The sequence below is a fragment of the Teleopsis dalmanni genome, chromosome 1, assembly GCF_002237135.1.
Source record: "Teleopsis dalmanni isolate 2A chromosome 1, ASM223713v2, whole genome shotgun sequence".
NCBI lineage: Eukaryota > Metazoa > Arthropoda > Insecta > Diptera > Diopsidae > Teleopsis > Teleopsis dalmanni.
Window position 1 is genome coordinate 217740352 of NC_051846.1, and position 21451 is coordinate 217761802.

At 26.9% G+C, this 21451-nt stretch overlaps 2 protein-coding genes and 1 long non-coding RNA gene across 3 annotated transcripts; 2 read left to right on the plus strand and 1 right to left on the minus strand.

Annotated features, from left to right (window-relative positions):
* Nucleotides 1-790: 790 nt before the first annotated feature.
* Nucleotides 791-1300, minus strand: LOC119672126. Its single transcript, XR_005251867.1, has 2 exons — nucleotides 1181-1300; nucleotides 791-1102 (listed from the first exon to the last, which is right to left on the minus strand). It is a non-coding gene; the product is annotated as an uncharacterized LOC119672126 (long non-coding RNA).
* A 6393-nt stretch (nucleotides 1301-7693) lies between these two features.
* LOC119667314 (serine protease easter-like) lies at nucleotides 7694-8896 on the plus strand. Its single transcript, XM_038076605.1, has one exon. It carries the CDS (start codon nucleotides 7694-7696, stop codon nucleotides 8894-8896), a length of 1203 nt encoding a protein of 400 aa, XP_037932533.1.
* A 1422-nt stretch (nucleotides 8897-10318) lies between these two features.
* Nucleotides 10319-11970, plus strand: LOC119667315 (protein sisterless A-like). Its single transcript, XM_038076606.1, has 2 exons — nucleotides 10319-10537; nucleotides 11704-11970. The coding sequence occupies exons 1-2, from the start codon at nucleotides 10319-10321 to the stop codon at nucleotides 11968-11970; spliced, it is 486 nt and encodes a 161-aa protein (XP_037932534.1).
* The last annotated feature ends 9481 nt before the right edge of the window (nucleotides 11971-21451 follow it).

Sequence of the window (21451 nt, forward strand, 5' to 3'; positions counted from 1 at the left end):
GATATGTCAGAGGAACTGAGGCTCTATAAGCAAACGTATCAGAAAGAAGAGGAACGTTACGTTCAGCAGATATTGGTCGAAAATCCAGTTATTGTCGAACGTCGTGGACTAACCACCAACACCACCTCAGGTTCAGAAGAACCACTTAGTCGTGAGGAACAGTTGCGACCTCAGCATGCTGAATCTTGCCGGCGATCACGCATTAATAATAAAATCAATAAAGCAAAGATTAAGAATCGCCATAAATATATTTCGGAGAAATATTCAAAAAACGTGCAAATGTTGGAACACCTCCGGAACGTCATTAGCCAAGCGGAATCACATTTAATTCGTAATGAACTAAGTGAAACGGCATTGAGGAAATTACGAGCTGGATATGATTTGGAGTGAATTTAGACGGACAATGGCTAATAATATGCATATAATGCTTAATCTAATTAATTATAAATTATTTTTACTAAAACACAAGTGTGATTTAATATAAAATATATTATATCTAATATACTCGTATTAATTTTATATATTTTGAAATATAAATTATGAGTACCAAGAATAAACATAAAGTCGGTAGATTTTTCCTTAATCCAGTTACATGAACTTCAAATTTTTAGGAGTAGATAATGTTAGTCAATTATTATAATTCCACAAAAAATAAACAAAATAGTTGCAGAGTAAGAGACCCGAAAGAAGAGGAACGTTACGTTCAGCAGATGTTGGTCAAAAATCCAATTATTATCGAACGTCGTGGACCAACAACCAATACCACCTCAGGTTAAGAAGAACCACTTAGTCGAGAGGAACAGTTACGACCACTTAGTCGACAGGAACAGCGTCTAGCATCACCAATTGGAATAAGACAAAATATTCGACGTCCCCAATGTCCCGTTAAATATCGAGCATAATTCAGGAAGAGATTTGTCCTTCGATCAACTGAATGACGGATTAGTTAATATTTCAGATATATCTCCCACATCTGCAAACTTCTTAACTGACGAAGATGATTACGTTGTATTTGTCCCAAATGTAATTGATCTGTGCACACCAAATCATGATGCTCCAGAGTCTACATTAGATACAACTCGTGTTGAAAATAGAGCCACAGCTACTAAACCAAATTAAGTGTTATTAATATATGTACACACTCTGAATAAACATATTAATACATTCCAAAAAAAATTACTTAATCTTATAATATCACAGAAGCATATTCTTCTTAAACAAAATAATAAAAATATCACGGTAACAGAAAATATAATTCAAAATTTAGTGTGCCATAATGATTATAAGAACTTTATTTACAATGAACAAATCCTTTACAATAAATTAATAACAAAAAAATCTAATTCAATGGATCAAAAATTTGAAAAATTAAAACTTAAATTAATAAAATCGCTTGACATAAACATAAAAGAAGACTGGTTTATAAACAAAACTGATATAGAATTCCCAGCTGATGTGCAGTGGCTTCTCTCTCTCGGTTCTAATTTCTCCCTACCTCTTTCTAAAAAAAGCTTTCCACTTCTTAAGTATTTAACAGATGGAGAAGACTGCATTAATACTTTAGAAAATAAAGAAGACCAAGAAATAGCGAGAACACAACTTATCGGTATGGTTGAAAGGTATAAAAGACAAATAACACATTCTCCTATGAAAAAATACATATTGCGCACAGTGGAACAAGCGAAAAAATTTTTAAAACTGAATAAAAACATTTTACTACTTAAATCTGACAAAGGCAACAAAACAGTTGCTATAAAAAAAGAACATTATGACAAAGAAATTAAAAATATAGTAAATGATATTATGACATACCGAATACTCAGAAGAGATCCAACTTCAACGTTACAAACTAAAAATAATACAATAGGCACAAAACTTTTTGATAATCAAATAATAAATAAAACAGAAAAACTAAAATTATGTACATATACAGCCAACCCACCCAGAATATATGGGTTACCTAAATTACATAAAGAAAATATGCCACTTAGGCCTATTTGCTCTTCAGTTAACTCACCATCATACGAATTGTGTCGATATATAGCGTCAATTTTAAAAAATCTGACCATACATTCGGTTTATAATGTTAAAGACTCAATTGATTTCAAAAATAAGGTCAGTAATTCATATATATTCGATTATGAAATAATGGTATCCTTTGATGTAGTATCCTTATTTCCGAATATACCGGTTGAACTAGCCATTAAAATTTTGGAAAAGAAGTGGAATATAATTAAGACATTCACTAAGATTACTAAATCACTTTTCTTCGAAATTTTAAATTTCTGTCTTAAAGAAAATAATTACTTCATGCTAGACAACAAAATTTATAAACAACGTAGAGGCATGCCAATGGGCTCGCCGTTATCACCCATTATAGCAGACATCGTGATGGAAGAATTATTGGAAAAGTGTATGGATGACCAGGAATATAAACCAAGATTATTAACGAAGTATGTAGATGATATCTTCACGATAATACGCAAAAATAAAATAACTCAAATACTTCAAATTTTGAATTCTTTTCACACAAATTTAAAATTCACCATAGAAGAAGAAAAGAATAACAGGCTTCCTTATTTAGATGTTGAATTAATTAGACATAATAACCAAATTCACTTTCAATGGTATAAAAAGTCTTCAGCGTCAGGAAGATTAATTAACTACAATTCCAATCATCCTAAACACGTGATTTTAAATACAGCATCCAATTTTATTAGAAGAGTTCTAGTACTGAGTGACAAAATTTTCCATAATAAACAAAAGAACATAGTGCGTGATACTTTAATAAAGAATGACTTTCCCGAAAGGATTATTAATATGATGCTTAATAAGACCTTTAAAAAGCTCCAACCTAACAATAATAATGACAAGAAAATATATAAATCCATTGATTATGTTCCGAAATTGTCAAACCAAATAATGAATTCTAGTATATATGACAAGGAACGTTATAAAATTACTCAGAAGGCAACAAACACAATAGCTAAATTATATAGCAATACTAAAACTAAAATTAATAATAAAGACAAATCTAATGTAGTGTACCAGCTGAATTGTAAAGGTGACGGGTACAATGTATGTAACAAAATATATATAGGTACGACTAAAAATAAGCTTAGGACAAGGATGGCTGGACATAAACACAGTTTAAAAAATAAAAGTGGTGCTGAAGCCAATACAGCATTGGCTGTGCATTGTATGGAGCATAAACATGAACCTGATTTTGATAAGGCAAAAATTTTATATGAAGAAAGGAACCATAATAAGAGGTACTTTCTAGAAATGCTCTCAATACTTCAAGTGCCCAATAATATAAGACTTAATTATAAAACTGATACGGACAACTGTGCTCAGGCTTATAGGAATATTATAAACAAATGACACAGGATGTTTGTAAAGCTTTTTTTGTTTTTATAAATTTTTTTTTATAATTTTAATTTTTCTTTTGTATTTTTATTGTTGTTTTTTTTCTCTTATTGTCATCATTATTATTGTATTTATTGTATGATTTTTCTTTATAATCCGCTATAAAAATGTGAACATCCTATATTTTGTGTAGTTTTTCCTGAAGATGACTATCGAAGATAGTCGAAATATCGGAAATAAAGTATAAACGATTTTTAAATATAAATAATAAATTAGTGTCTTTTTATTTATACTAAAATTTGACCAATTAGCCCGGTAACAAATTATTATAATATGTACACATATTATATAAATATTTTACATATGTATGTAATATATACGTTTATGTATATATTTATTTTTTTACTTAATTATTAATTTAATTAAAATTTTACATAAATTTAAATATTTAATTTATTTGTACTAATTAAACAAATTTAATAGATATTATAATTAAAGTCAAGCACTCACCATAGAAATATAATATAGTTAAAAAACTACATACATATGTGTATTATGAATGTGAAGACAAAATTAATGTTCTCAATGGATATATGATCAACAAAAAATCGAAAAATAATTGAACTTTGATTACCTTGATCCATTACTAACAGAGTGAAAAATATTTTGTTTCTGATAAAACTGTTTTAGTAATTTAGATTGCAGGAAAAGTTGAAAGACTATGATTTTGCTTTGTGTTTATTAATTATGTTTCAAAATATAAAAAATTATATATAATATATGTGGGATTTCATTATTATATTGAATTGAAAGTTAGTTGAATGATTAATCGATTACCTTTAATTTACTTTTTAATTCAAACAAACGAAATTATTTTCTAAATAAAGTTTTAAAAATCTGCATTAAAATACACTCTTCACTTCACGTCAAACAAATTATTATCATAATCACTTATTTCAGCAAACAAATCAACACTCCTGGTTTAGTATTATATAAGGATTTGGATATAGATATGAATACGAGTATAACATAAATTTAATATTTATAAAAAATATATTACTTTTTAGTGTAGAATTCTGGCAACATCAATATTTATTGCACTATTTGGCCACAAATATTTGTTGTTGCATTATTTTTACAATTTTTTTGTAAAAAACGAAAAAAGAAGTAAACAAGTAAACATTAACGGCACAATCCTTACAAATAGACAAGTTTGGTTTTTACTTTTTGTTTTTCTTATGTATTTGCGGTACTTCATTAATATTTTTTTATATTCTGCGTAAATAATTTGTTTTTGTATTTCGATTAGTATTATTTAATATAGACAATTATTAGTTCATTAACAATAAATAATTTATTTTATTTATATATATACTATTAAACATAATAGAATAATAATATAAAAATACTAAATATTTTTCTATTTTTCCTACCTTCAACATTATTATACTTTGCCGTCACCAAATGCACGCACGTATAAGAAAATGCAGAATAATAATAATTAATAATTAAAACACTACACCATTCCATATTTGTTGCTAATAAATAATTTTCTTTATACATATTATTTATTTTTTTATAATTATTAATAAAACACCACAGAAACACAACCATAAAACTTGAACGCATCGCATAGCTGACTAATGAGCTTTGCTTTCATTTGAAAATTCTCAATGCAATCACATTAATAACGGCTTTGAAAGATCAGCCAAACTGACAAGAGCTAAAGCTTTGCTACTGCTCTTCGCAGGGTTGCATTTCTGTTTAAACTTTAAAGTTAAAAGAAAAGTTGCAGAATAAATAATTTCAAATGCTAAATAAAAGTCTTTTGTTAAAATTTTTTTGTCAATTCTAGAAAACAGCAGCAAAAAAATGAATTAAGGCTAATCATTATTATTATACTAATATCATTATTATAACCATAAATGCCACTGCTTAACAATCTTAACCTTATTCCGTAGTTCTAAAACAGTGCTTTGAGAAACCTAATTATACTTCTATATACTTTTATTTATTATGTGAAGGCTATATTGTAAACTTTTAAAATAAAAATCTGTTTATATGAATTTTATATATATTATTATTTATGTTTTAAATTTAGCCGGGCTTTAGGTCGTGGTTTTAAATTTTGTTTTTATATAATAATTTTTATTGTATAAAAACACAAATTTTAAATTAAATAAAATATCACATTTATTACTTGATGTAATATATTTTATTAATTAACAAATATTTCGGTCTACTTTGTAGACCATCTTCATTGTTACAATTAATACAAATACAATTATAAAAAAAGGAAATTAAAATGTCAAAAGTCACATAGATAATAAGACAAAAAACTTTTTATAAAATTTTAACGAAAATGGGAAATTAAGTTTACAGGAAGAATAAATTTTTTCAAAAAGAATTTTTTCCTTATTTTTTATAGTAAATACACTACATAAAAACAATAGAAAAATAATAAACTTAGCAATTAATTTTTAATTTCTTTAATTAAAGATCTATAAATATGTGCTAAGCCTTCCGTATCCCTCTTATGGTTTAATTGTTCACCATCTGGTACGTCAATTATATGCAGCATTTCTAGCAGCATCCTACGTTTATCATTTTTCTCTCGATAAAGGATTTCTACATCTTCGAAGTTTGGAGTATGATTCATTTTCTATTTTCTTAATATGAAATGTTGCTGTCAATTAAGAGATCACGTTTTTTTCAGTTATATATATTTGAATATATATAATAATATATTAAATAAATAATATTCATTTTACTTTTTGTTGATCAATCTTGTGCGTGCTCTGCACAGTTGCGAAAAAGACCCTGGGTTTTATACAATTAGTTTTGGTAGCTAGTGAATAAATACTTGTAGCAATACAAATACAGTCTCCTTAGAATTCACGTTATGTGTTTTGAAATGTACCCGATAGCTCCTTCAGAAGAATATATTTTATACTTCAGTGAAATTAATTACAAAGAGCAAGCAATACAAAGAAAAAAATTATTAATTAAGTTAATATATTTGACTTTTGGCCAAAATCAATCATTTGAGGCCAGTGTAAATGCCATATTAAATAGATAGATAATCACTCAACAACTATATAGGATATGCAAAAATATCTTGCGCACAAATAAAAAAACAAAATCAGAATAATGTAGCATAAATTTTATTAATAAAAAAAAAGATCACTTAAATTATTTTCATAATAATTAATTGTTAATTAAATTTGTTTGTATATTCCGGATGTCAATAGCATCTATTAATGACAACCCTGCTATATATACGAATAAGTACAATATATGCAATATGTTCCATTGAAAAAATATCAAAAATAACTGCAAATACAAAGATGATTGAAAATCTATTTTGACATAGTTTACGCGCTGATTATAGATACATTTTTGATTATTTACAGCACGTTTTTACTTAAATTGTTGTTGCAAGTACAAGAGTTCTATGGTTTTCAAAGTTACTTGTAGCGTGGATGATTATTAGTAGTAGAGGATGATTTTGTTTACTTTCAGATAAATGCAAAATCAGTAAAAAATAATTTCAATTTGCAACAAAAGAACGTTTTTATAAAGATAAGCGGAGTTGAAAACAATTTGTTTATTTGCACTATAGAGTAACGCCTTAGTTTTTCAAATTTTTTTCATTTTGTAAATAATTCCTTTGCAGGTACATTTAGAAAGAGTCTTCATAGGTTTAAACAATTGACAAAGAATTATTTTTGACGTCATATTATAAAAAATGAACACACTTCATAGCTACCTGATCCTGGCAAGTATAACCAGGCACGAAATATATACAATGAATTCATAAATGCAAAAGCTAAAAATAAGGTCATAAAATAAAATAAAAAAATATTGCATGCAAATTGGTTTGAGTGGTTGTATTATGCATTATGTTATTGTAATGTGATAAACCCGTATTATATCAAAGAACAGAAAAGTAATTATGCCACCATTTGTCATTGAATTGATTATCAGAATTCCTCAAACAATAAACAAAATAGCAGAGACAAGACAAGGACAAAAGTTTTATTTAATTTATTGAAATTCTGCTGACCATACAACGCTGTTTCGAGGATCCAGTTGACATCTGACGCTTAACTACAACTCATCGTTTAAGGTTCCATAAAAATATATCGTATCCGTGTTTAAAATTAATAAATATTTATATAGTGTAAAATATATAGTGTCGTGCAAATTTCAAAGTTATAATAATATTTATATAAATAAATTAATACCAACAATTTTTTTTTACTATCTCTTAAACAAAAAAATATTAATAAATAAATAAAAAATAAAAGAATAACGATTAAACATGAAAAAACCAGTTTTAATAAATATCATCTTCTTCTCTTGCTTCTTTGGAGGAATTTTAATCGAAAGGTCTGCAGCACAATTTTATTTTCCTAATGAAGCTGCGTCAATGCCGAATTTTGGTCGATGTATAACACCAAATCGTGAACGCGCACTTTGCATCATTTTGGAGGATTGTAAGTATCTTTTCAATATATTAATTACTTCACCATTGAGCGATGCAAATAGACGTTATTTGAGTAGCAGTCAGTGTGGCTATCAAAATGGCAAGGTTTTAATATGCTGTCCTGATCGGTACCAAAATGTTGTACAAGTTGCACAAACAACAGCTAGTATTCCTTCGGGTGGCAATTACCAACTATTACCAAACCCAGGCCAATGTGGCGATGTTTTATCAAATCGTGTGTATGGAGGCAATGTAACAAAAATTGATGAATTTCCTTGGATGGCTTTAATAGAATATACAAAACCTGGCGGCACAAAGGGACATCATTGTGGTGGTTCATTAATAAATTCAAGATATGTTATTACAGCATCGCATTGTGTTAATGGTGAAGGTATTCCGATTGATTGGAAACTTACTGGTGTACGTCTTGGGGAATGGGATACAACATCAAATCCAGATTGCGAAGTAGATGTACGCGGTAAGCAGGATTGCGCACCTGAACACATTGACGTTACAGTTGAGCAGACTATTCCACATCCACAATATAATCCTAGTTCAAAAAATCAAGCAAATGATATAGCTTTGTTACGTTTGAGTCGTGATATTACATATTCAGCGTTTGTGCGTCCTATTTGCCTGCCTACTAATACTAATTTACGTTCAGCTACTTTTGATGGCATTGCAATGGATGTTTCTGGTTGGGGTAAAACCGAAACTGATTCGACAAGTACTTTAAAACTAAAAGCAACTGTTAATGGCATACAGTTAAATAAATGTAGATATGTTTACAGTAAGCAAGGCTTTTTGTTAGAAGATAGCCAAATGTGTGCAGGTGGTCAAGAAGGGATAGATTCGTGTCGAGGCGATTCGGGCGGTCCACTTGTCAGCTTGGATGTTACAAATAAAGCGCGCAGTTATTATTTTTTGGCTGGTGTTGTCTCGTTTGGACCTACACCATGTGGTTTAGCTGGTTGGCCAGGAGTATATACAAGAGTTGGAAATTACATTGACTGGATACAGAGAACAATTGTGAAATAAATTAAATTTACGATATATGTAATACTCATATGTACCTAATATTAAAATTTATATTGATATTTCTACTGTAAATTAGACAAAATAAATAATATTATTAATAATAATTTTTATTTAAATTATTAAGTTTTATGAAATTTCTATTAATTAAATAAATAGTTTTTTATTTTTTGAAAAAAAAAAGTGATTGCCTTTTTGATTACCTAGGGTCCTGCTGTGACGTTATCAAGAGAGTCCTTTCATCGTTTCTGTTCTGTGTCTAGGAACCTCTTTATATATTGTTCCTCCCCGAAAGTGGATTTTGGCGAAACCTGATTCAATGTGGCCTTTGAAGTTTGACTAAATTTGTTAACATTATTCCCTATACAGAACCTGCTTGATGCTGTTACCAAACAGTCCATCCCCAGAACAATATCGTGGATCACTCCATCCAACTCTAATAAACTCACCTGATATTCAGATGATCCCATTATATATACACAATAATTAATTAATTTTCAAATTTAAAGTTTTCTTTATAAGAAAAGTCCTTATGTAAGGATTAATATTAAAAATTAAAGTTTTTGTAAGTAACTTATTAAACTTAATAACACAAATAGCCAATTTAAGTTATTATATTATAAGTTACTAAATTTTTATTCAGATTTTCTTTGTATACAAAACAAAGAATATTTAAACTTTTTCTTCAATTTTCATGCAAGGGTTAATGTTATAGTTTTGAGTTATTTATATATACAATAATTAATAGATTTTCAAATTTTCCACGTTTTATTTCTATTTAAAAAAAACAATATTTTTGGGTTTACTTTTAAAAAAAAATTGATTAATATTGATAAATATTAAAATTACTTAGTCTTCGCTTTTATTTAACTTAATTACACTTAATATGTTATACACCAAGTACCTTCTAGTCTAATGCCTCGAGTCTTACGTCGAAAGGAAAAAAAACCCAGAGTTGTATATTTTTCAAAAATACTTCACTGCACTACGTCGGTGAAAACAATAGAGTTGTATGGTCAGCCAACTTTCAATAAATTAAATAAAATTCTTGTCCTTGCCTTGTCTCTGTTATTCGAATCCGTCTAATTCTTAAATAGTTTCTTTTCTTCATAAAGATACGTCATTCTTGGCAAGAAAAAATCAACATTAATAAACAAAATAGTTGCAAAATAATAGGCCGGAGCTAAGCAAATATACAACACAAAACCAAAATTAAAATAAAGCAGCAGTAGACGAAGCAATTCTGACAGAAGCATATAGAGAAAATTAATTAAATTTATAAATTCTACAGATAAAATTATAAAAATAACAATGGATCACACAATTCCTCCACCGATGGTATATTTTCAAAATGCATATGCACATGTTGTGCAAAACTTTTCGCCAGCAGTGTAACAAATCAAACTGGCCACCATCGAGCGCGATATGTCAGAGGAACTGAGGCTCTATAAGCAAACGTATCAGAAAGAAGAGGAACGTTACGTTCAGCAGATATTGGTCGAAAATCCAGTTATTGTCGAACGTCGTGGACTAACCACCAACACCACCTCAGGTTCAGAAGAACCACTTAGTCGTGAGGAACAGTTGCGATGCCAGCGTGCTGAATCTTGCCGGCGATCGCGCATTAATAATAAAATTAATAAGGCAAAGATTAAATATCGCCATAAATATATTTCGGAGAAATATTCAAAAAACGTGCAAATGTTGGAACACCTCCGGAACGTCATTAGCCAAGCGGAATCACATTTAATTCGTAATGGACTAAGTGAAACGGCACTAAGGCAATTACGAGCTGGATATGGTTTGGATTGAATAATCCATAATCTAATTAGTTATAAATTATTTGTACGAAAAGAAAAGTGTGATTTAATATTTTAAAATACAATTGATAAATACAAAACAAACATATAAAGTCTTTTCATTTTTCATATAATCTAAATTACTAAAACAATTTTATCAGATACAAAAAATACTTTCTCACTTCTTGAGTAAAGGATATGACTTCATCTGTTGCATGAGTTCTCACAGGTTTTACAAGTAATAAAGTAACATATCTATAATCAAGCTTCAATTAATTTTTGATTTTTTGTTGATGGATTAAGGATATCATCACATTCATAATATATGTGGTTTTTTAGCTATATTCTACTTCTGGGATAAGTGCTTGAAATTATTTATAATATTTATTAAATTAGTTTAATTCGATTCATTTAAAATCGAATATAGTATTTATTTATTTCATAATACTTAACTTAGTTTAAACAATCTAAAGACTATAACAATATAAAATCATATCTATACAATAATGTATAGTACAAATTTATAATTTATATAATATTTTTAACAAAATTTATAATTAATAAAAAAGAATATATTTATATGTATGCCACTTAATTTTGTTTGGTATAAAAATTTAAATGAAAAAATAATTGTATTAAGAAATACGGGAAATATATTAAAAATTATATAAATTTATAGTGTAAAATTCTGGCTTCATCAATAAATTATTTTGCAATATATATTTGTTTTTGCATTTTTTTTAAATTTTTTTGTAAAAAACTAGAAAAGAAGTAAACACTAACGGCACAATCCCTGCAAATAGGCATGTATGGTTTTTGTTTTTGGGTTCTCTTATGTATTAATGGTACATTATTAATACTTTTTTAAACTCTGCGCAAATAATTTGTTTTTGTATATCAAATAGATATATTTAGTTTAGAAAATTATTGGTTTCAACATATTAAACTGGCCACAATCGAGCGCGATATGTCAGAGGAACTGAAGCGTTATAAAAAAAACTTATCGTGAAGAAAAGGAACGCTACGTTTAGCACACCTATGTTGGTCGAAAATCCAATTACTGTCGAACGCAGTAGAAAAGTACACAATACCACCTTGGGATCAGAGGAACCACTTAGCCGTGAGAAACAATTACGACGCCAGCATGCTGAATCTTGCGGTCAATCGTATAATAATAACAAGATCTATAAGGCAAAAATTAAATATCACAATAAATGTACTTCCGAGAAGTCCGAAAAAAATTGTACGAATATTGAAGCACTTCCTGAACGTCATTAGTCAAACAGAATCATATTTAATTCAAATTGGACTAAGTGAAACGGCAATAAGGCAATTACGAACTGGATATGATGTGGAGCGAATTTAGACGAACAATGGAAAAGCAGCTACTAATGCTTAATGTAATTAATATAAAATTATTTTTACCAAAACGCAATTGTGATTTAATATAATATATATTATATCTAATTTTATATATTTTGAAACATAATTAATAAACACAAAGCAAAATCATAGTCTTTCAATTTTTCCTGCAATATAAATTACTAAAACAGTTTTATCAGAAACAAAATATTTTTCACTCCGTTAGTAATGGATCAAGGTAATCAAGGTTCAATTAATTTTTGATTTTTACTTTTTTTGTTGATGATATATTCATTACGAACATTAATTTTGTCTTCACATTCATAATATACATATGTGATTTTTTAACTATATTCTACTTCTATGGTGAGTGCTTGACTTTAATTATAATATCTATTAAATTTGTTTAAATAGTTTAAATAAATTGAATATTTAAATTTATGTAAAATTTTAAATTAATTTATAATTAATAAAAAAAAAATATATATATATGTATTATAACACATATATAAAATATTTATATGTATATGTATATTAATAACACTTAATTTTGTTTAAAATTATATTATGATTTAGATATAGATATGAATATACGAGTATAACATAAATTTATTATTTATATAAAAAATATATAACTTTATATATAATATATAACTTTTGTATAGAATTCTGGCAACATCAATATTTATTGCACTATTTGGCCACAAATACTTGTTGTTGCATTATTTTTACAATTTTTTTGTAAAAAACGAAAAAAGAAGTAAACAAGTAAACATTAACGGCACAATCCTTACAAATAGACAAGTTTGGTTTTTACTTTTTGTTTTTCTTATGTATTTGCGGTACTTCATTAATATTTTTTTATATTCTGCGTAAATAATTTGTTTTTGTATTTCGATTAGTATTATTGAATATAGACAATTATTAGTTCATAAACAATAAATAATTTATTTTATTTATATATATACTATTAAACATAATAGAATAATAAAATAAAAATATTAAATGTTTTTCTATTTTTCCTACCTTCAACATTATTTTGCCGTCACCAAATGCTCGCACGTATAAGAAAATGCAGAATAATAATAATTAATAATTAAAACACTACACCATTCCATATTTGTTGCTAATAAATAATTTTCTTTATACATATTATTTATTTTTTTATAATTATTAATAAAACACCACAGAAACACAACCATAAAACTTGAACGCATCGCATAGCTGACTAATGAGCTTTGCTTTCATTTGAAAATTCTCAATGCAATCACATTAATAACGGCTTTGAAAGATCAGCCAAACTGACAAGAGCTAAAGCTTTGCTACTGCTCTTCGCAGGGTTGCATTTCTGTTTAAACTTTAAAGTTAAAAGAAAAGTTGCAGAATAAATAATTTCAAATGCTAAATAAAAGTCTTTTGTTAAAATTTTTTTGTCAATTCTAGAAAACAGCAGCTAATATCATTATTATAACCATAAATGCCACTGCTTAACAATCTTAACCTTATTCCGTAGTTCTAAAACAGTGCTTTGAGAAACCTAATTATACTTCTATATACTTTTATTTATTATTTAAAGGCTATATTGTAAACTTTTAAAATAAAAAACTGTTTATATGAATTTTATATATATAATTATTTATGTAATCCTTTTCTATATAAAATAGCAAAGTTTTTAAAATCATTTCATGAAGAAGTCAAGATGGCAGAATGATTAAGTATTCCGCTTTGTTTTTTTTTTTTGTTCAAGGAAATAAACCCCTTTTTTATATATTTTACAAAACAGCTTTTTAAAATTATCCTTACATCAGCTGACACTTATTTAAAGTAAAATAAGATAAATTTATCTTTAGCTTAACCGAAGCTACAATACTCTGCACTCAAATTATTATGATATGAGTTTTTTAATACTTTTCCAGAAACTAATTGCTTAGTATGAAATATTGTTAATACTTTTACAGAAACTAATTTCTTAGTATGAAATATTGTCAATTAAGAGACTAAGTTTTTTTCAGTTATATATATATGAATATATATAATGATATATTAAATAAATTATATTCATATTATTTTTTGTTGATCAATCTCGTCCGTTCTCTACACAGATGCGTAAAAGATCCTAGGTTTCATACAATTAATTCTGATAGCTAGTGAATAAATACTTGTAGCAATACAAATACAGTTTCTCTAGAAAATACATCAAGTGTTTTGAAGTGTTTATTATAGTTTACACGCTGATTATAGATACATTTTTGATTAATTACAGCACGTTTTTACTTAAATTGTTGTTGTACTTGTAATTTAAGTAAATTGCAAGTTGTTCTATGGTTTTCAAAGTTACTTGTAACGCGGATGATTACTAGTAGTAGAGGATGATTTTGTTTACTTTCAGATAAATGCAAAATCAGTAAAAAATAATTTCAATTTGCAACAAAAGAACGTTTTTATAAAAATAAGCGGAGTTGAAAACAATTTGTTTATTTGCACTATAGAGTAACGCCTTAGTTTTTCAAATTTTTTTCATTTTGTAAATAATTCCTTTGCAGGTACATTTAGAAAGAGTCTTCATAGGTTTAAACAATTGACAAAGAATTATTTTTGACGTCATATTATAAAAAATGAACACACTTCATAGCTACCTGATCCTGGCAAGTATAACCAGGCACGAAATATATACAATGAATTCATAAATGCAAAAGCTAAAAATAAGGTCATAAAATAAAATAAAAAAATATTGCATGCAAATTGGTTTGAGTGGTTGTATTATGCATTATGTTATTGTAATGTGATAATGCTGTATTATATCAAAGAACAAAAGTAATTATATCAGCATTTGTCATTGAATTGATTATCAGAATTTCACAAACAATAACAAAATAGTTGCAGAATAACAGACTGGACTCAAGCCAAAATACAGTATAAAAGAGGCACAATATTGAAATAAAGCATCAGTACACGAAGCAATCTGCACGAAGGCACATATAACAAATAACTCTAGATTTGTAAATTACATATATAAAAATATAAAATAATAATGGACAACACAAATTCTGCACCGATGGTATATTTTCAAAATGCATATGCACATGTTGTGCAAAACTTTTCGCCATCAGTGCAACAAATTAAATTGGCCACCATCGAGCGCGATATGTCAGAGGAACTGAAGCGCTATAAGAAAACGTATCAGGAAGAAGAGGATCGTTACGTTCAACAAATGTTGGTCGAACATCCAATTATTGTTGAACGTCGTGGACCAACAACCAGCAGCACCTCAGGTTCAGAAGAACCACTATGTCGTGAGGAACAGTTGCGACGCCAGCGTGCTGAATCTTGCCGGCGATCGCGCATTAATAATAAAATTAATAAGGCAAAGATTAAATATCGCCATAAATATATTTCGGAGAAATATTCAAAAAACGTGAAAATGTTGGAACACCTCCGGAACGTCATTAGCCAAGCGGAATCACTTTTAATGCGTAATGGACTAAGTGAAACGGCACTAAGGCAATTACGAGCTGGATATGGTTTGGATTGAATAATGCATAATCTAATTAGTTATAAATTATTTTTACGAAAAGAAAAGTGTGATTTAACATAATATATATTATATCTAATATATTATATTTATATATTTTAAAATACAATTGATAAATACAAAACAAACATATAAAGTCTTTTCATTTTTCATATAATCTAAATTACTAAAACAATTTTATCAGATACAAAAAATACTTTCTCACTTCTTGAGTAAAGGATATGACTTCATCTGTTGCATGAGTTCTCACAGGTTTTGCAAGTAACAAAGTAACATATCTATAATTAAGCTTCAATTTATTTTTGATTTTTTGTTGATGGATTAAGGATATCATCACATTCATAATATATGTGGTTTTTTAGCTATATTCTACTTCTGGGATAAGTGCTTGAAATTATTTATAATATTTATTAAATTTGTTTAATTCGATTCATTTAAAATCGAATATAGTATTTATTTATTTCATAATACTTAACTTAGTTTAAACAATCTAAAGACTATAACAATATAAAATCATATCTATACAATAATGTATAGTACAAATTTATAATTTATATAATATTTTTAACAAAATTTATAATTAATAAAAAGAATATATTTATATGTATGCCACTTAATTTTGTTTGGTATAAAAATTTAAATGAAAAAATAATTGTATTAAGAAATACGGGAAATATATTAAAAATTATATAAATTTATAGTGTAAAATTCTGGCTTCATCAATAAATTATTTTGCAATATATATTTGTTTTTGCATTTTTTTTTAAATTTTTTTGTAAAAAACTAGAAAAGAAGTAAACACTAACGGCACAATCCCTGCAAATAGGCATGTATGGTTTTTGTTTTTGGGTTCTCTTATGTATTAATGGTACATTATTAATACTTTTTTAAACTCTGCGCAAATAATTTGTTTTTGTATATCAAATAGATATATTTAGTTTAGAAAATTATTGGTTTCAACATATTAAACTGGCCACAATCGAGCGCGATATGTCAGAGGAACTGAAGCGTTATAAAAAAAACTTATCGTGAAGAAAAGGAACGCTACGTTTAGCACACCTATGTTGGTCGAAAATCCAATTACTGTCGAACGCAGTAGAAAAGTACCCAATACCACCTTGGGATCAGAGGAACCACTTAGCCGTGAGACACAATTACGACGCCAGCATGCTGAATCTTGCGGTCAATCGTATAATAATAACAAGATCTATAAGGCAAAAATTAAATATCACAATAAATGTACTTCCGAGAAGTCCGAAAAAAATTGTACGAATATTGAAGCACTTCCTGAACGTCATTAGTCAAACAGAATCATATTTAATTCAAATTGGACTAAGTGAAACGGCAATAAGGCAATTACGAACTGGATATGATGTGGAGCGAATTTAGACGAACAATGGAAAAGCAGCTAATAATGCTTTATCTAATTAATATAAAATTATTTTTACCAAAACGCAATTGTGATTTAATATAATATATATTATATCTAATTTTATATATTTTGAAACATAATTAATAAACACAAAGCAAAATCATAGTCTTTCAATTTTTCCTGCAATCTAAATTACTAAAACAGTTTTATCAGAAACAAAATATTTTTCACTCTGTTATTAATGGATCAAGGTAATCAAGGTTCAATTAATTTTTGATTTTTACTTTTTTTGTTGATGATATATTCATTACGAACATTAATTTTGTCTTCACATTCATAATATACATATGTGGTTTTTTAACTATATTCTACTTCTATGGTGAGTGCTTGACTTTAATTATAATATCTATTAAATTTGTTTAAATAGTTTAAATAAATTGAATATTTAAATTTATGTAAAATTTTAAATTAATTTATAATTAATAAAAAAAAAATATATATATATGTATTATAACACATAAAATAAAATATTATACATATAAATATAAAATATTTATATGTATAATATATGTATATTAATAACACTTAATTTTGTTTAAAATTATATTATGATTTAGATATAGATATGAATATACGAGTATAACATAAATTTATTATTTATATAAAAAATATATAACTTTATATATAATATATAACTTTTGTATAGAATTCTGGCAACATCAATATTTATTGCACTATTTGGCCACAAATACTTGTTGTTGCATTATTTTTACAATTTTTTTGTAAAAAACGAAAAAAGAAGTAAACAAGTAAACATTAACGGCACAATCCTTACAAATAGACAAGTTTGATTTTTGCTTTTTGTTTTTCTTATGTATTTGCGGTACTTCATTAATATTTTTTTATATTCTGCGTAAATAATTTGTTTTTGTATTTCGATTAGTATTATTGAATATAGACAATTATTAGTTCATAAACAATAAATAATTTATTTTATTTATATATATACTATTAAACATAATAGAATAATAAAATAAAAATATTAAATGTTTTTCTATTTTTCCTACCTTCAACATTATTTTGCCGTCACCAAATGCTCGCACGTATAAGAAAATGCAGAATAATAATAATTAATAATTAAAACACTACACCATTCCATATTTGTTGCTAATAAATAATTTTCTTTATACATATTATTTATTTTTTTATAATTATTAATAAAACACCACAGAAACACAACCATAAAACTTGAACGCATCGCATAGCTGACTAATGAGCTTTGCTTTCATTTGAAAATTCTCAATGCAATCACATTAATAACGGCTTTGAAAGATCAGCCAAACTGACAAGAGCTAAAGCTTTGCTACTGCTCTTCGCAGGGTTGCATTTCTGTTTAAACTTTAAAGTTAAAAGAAAAGTTGCAGAATAAATAATTTCAAATGCTAAATAAAAGTCTTTTGTTAAAATTTTTTTGTCAATTCTAGAAAACAGCAGCAAAAAAATGAATTAAGGCTAATCATTATTATTATACTAATATCATTATTATAACCATAAATGCCACTGCTTAACAATCTTAACCTTATTCCGTAGTTCTAAAACAGTGCTTTGAGAAACCTAATTATACTTCTATATACTTTTATTTATTATTTAAAGGCTATATTGTAAACTTTTAAAATAAAAAACTGTTTATATGAATTTTATATATATTATTATTTATGTAATCCTTTTCTATATAAAATAGCAAAGTTTTTAAAATCATTTCATGAAGAAGTCATGATGGCAGAATGATTAAGTATTCCGCTTTGTTTTTTTTTTTTGTTCAAGGAAATAAACCCCTTTTTTATATATTTTACAAAACAGCTTTTTAAAATTATCCTTACATCAGCTGACACTTATTTAAAGTAAAATAAGATAAATTTATCTTTAGCTTAACCGAAGCTACAATACTCTGCACTCAAATTATTATGATATGAGTTTTTTAATACTTTTCCAGAAACTAATTGCTTAGTATGAAATATTGTTAATACTTTTACAGAAACTAATTTCTTAGTATGAAATATTGTCAATTAAGAGACTAAGTTTTTTTCAGTTATATATATATGAATATATATAATGATATATTAAATAAATTATATTCATATTATTTTTTGTTGATCAATCTCGTCCGTTCTCTACACAGATGCGTAAAAGATCCTAGGTTTCATACAATTAATTCTGATAGCTAGTGAATAAATACTTGTAGCAATACAAATACAGTTTCTCTAGAAAATACATCAAGTGTTTTGAAGTGTTTATTATAGTTTACACGCTGATTATAGATACATTTTTGATTAATTACACCACGTTTTTACTTAAATTGTTGTTGTACTTGTAATTTAAGTAAATTGCAAGTTGTTCTATGGTTTTCAAAGTTACTTGTAACGCGGATGATTACTAGTAGTAGAGGATGATTTTGTTTACTTTCAGATAAATGCAAAATCAGTGAAAAATAATTTCAATTTGCAACAAAAGAACATTTTTATAAAGATAAGCGGAGTTGAAAACAATTTGTTTATTTGCACTATAGAGTAACGCCTTAGTTTTTCAAATTTTTTTCATTTTGTAAATAATTCCTTTGCAGGTACATTTAGAAATGGTCTTCATAGGTTTAAGCAATTGACAAAGAAATATTTGTGACGTCATATTATGAAACATGAACACACTTCATAGCTACCTGATCCTGGCAAGTATAACCAGGCACGAAATATATACAATGAATTCATAAATGCAAAGACTCTAAAAATAAGGTCATAAAAAAATATTGCATGCAAATTGGTTTGAGTGGTTGTATTATGCATTATGTTATTGTAATGTGATAATGCTGTATTATATCAAAGAACAAAAGTAATTATATCAGCATTTGTCATTGAATTGATTATCAGAATTTCACAAACAATAACAAAATAGTTGCAGAATAACAGACTGGACTCAAGCCAAAATACAGTATAAAAGAGGCACAATATTGAAATAAAGCATCAGTACACGAAGCAATCTGCACGAAGGCACATATAACAAATAACTCTAGATTTGTAAATTACATATATAAAAATATAAAATAATAATGGACAACACAAATTCTGCACCGATGGTATATTTTCAAAATGCATATGCACATGTTGTGCAAAACTTTTCGCCATCAGTGCAACAAATTAAATTGGCCACCATCGAGCGCGATATGTCAGAGGAACTGAAGCGCTATAAGAAAACGTATCAGGAAGAAGAGGATCGTTATGTTCAACAAATGTTGGTCGAACATCCAATTATTGTTGAACGTCGTGGACCAACAACCAGCAGCACCTCAGGTTCAGAAGAACCACTATGTCGTGAGGAACAGTTGCGACGCCAGCGTGCTGAATCTTGCCGGCGATCGCGCATTAATAATAAAATTAATAAGGCAAAGATTAAATATCGCCATAAATATATTTCGGAGAAATATTCAAAAAACGTGAAAATGTTGGAACACCTCCGGAACGTCATTAGCCAAGCGGAATCACTTTTAATGCGTAATGGACTAAGTGAAACGGCACTAAGGCAATTACGAGCTGGATATGGTTTGGATTGAATAATGCATAATCTAATTAGTTATAAATTATTTTTACAAAAAGAAAAGTGTGATTTAACATAATATAAATTATATCTAATATATTATATTTATATATTTTAAAATACAATTGATAAATACAAAACAAACATATAAAGTCTTTTCATTTTTCATATAATCTAAATTACTAAAACAATTTTATCAGATACAAAAAATACTTTCTCACTTCTTGAGTAAAGGATATGACTTCATCTGTTGCATGAGTTCTCACAGGTTTTGCAAGTAACAAAGTAACATATCTATAATTAAGCTTCAATTTATTTTTGATTTTTTGTTGATGGATTAAGGATATCATCACATTCATAATATATGTGGTTTTTTAGCTATATTCTACTTCTGGGATAAGTGCTTGAAATTATTTATAATATTTATTAAATTTGTTTAATTCGATTCATTTAAAATCGAATATAGTATTTATTTATTTCATAATACTTAACTTAGTTTAAACAATCTAAAGACTATAACAATATAAAATCATATCTATACAATAATGTATAGTACAAATTTATAATTTATATAATATTTTTAACAAAATTTATAATTAATAAAAAAGAATATATTTATATGTATGCCACTTAATTTTGTTTGGTATAAAAATTTAAATGAAAAAATAATTGTATTAAGAAATACGGGAAATATATTAAAAATTATATAAATTTATAGTGTAAAATTCTGGCTTCATCAATAAATTATTTTGCAATATATATTTGTTTTTGCATTTTTTTTTAAATTTTTTTGTAAAAAACTAGAAAAGAAGTAAACACTAACGGCACAATCCCTGCAAATAGGCATGTATGGTTTTTGTTTTTGGGTTCTCTTATGTATTAATGGTACATTATTAATACTTTTTTAA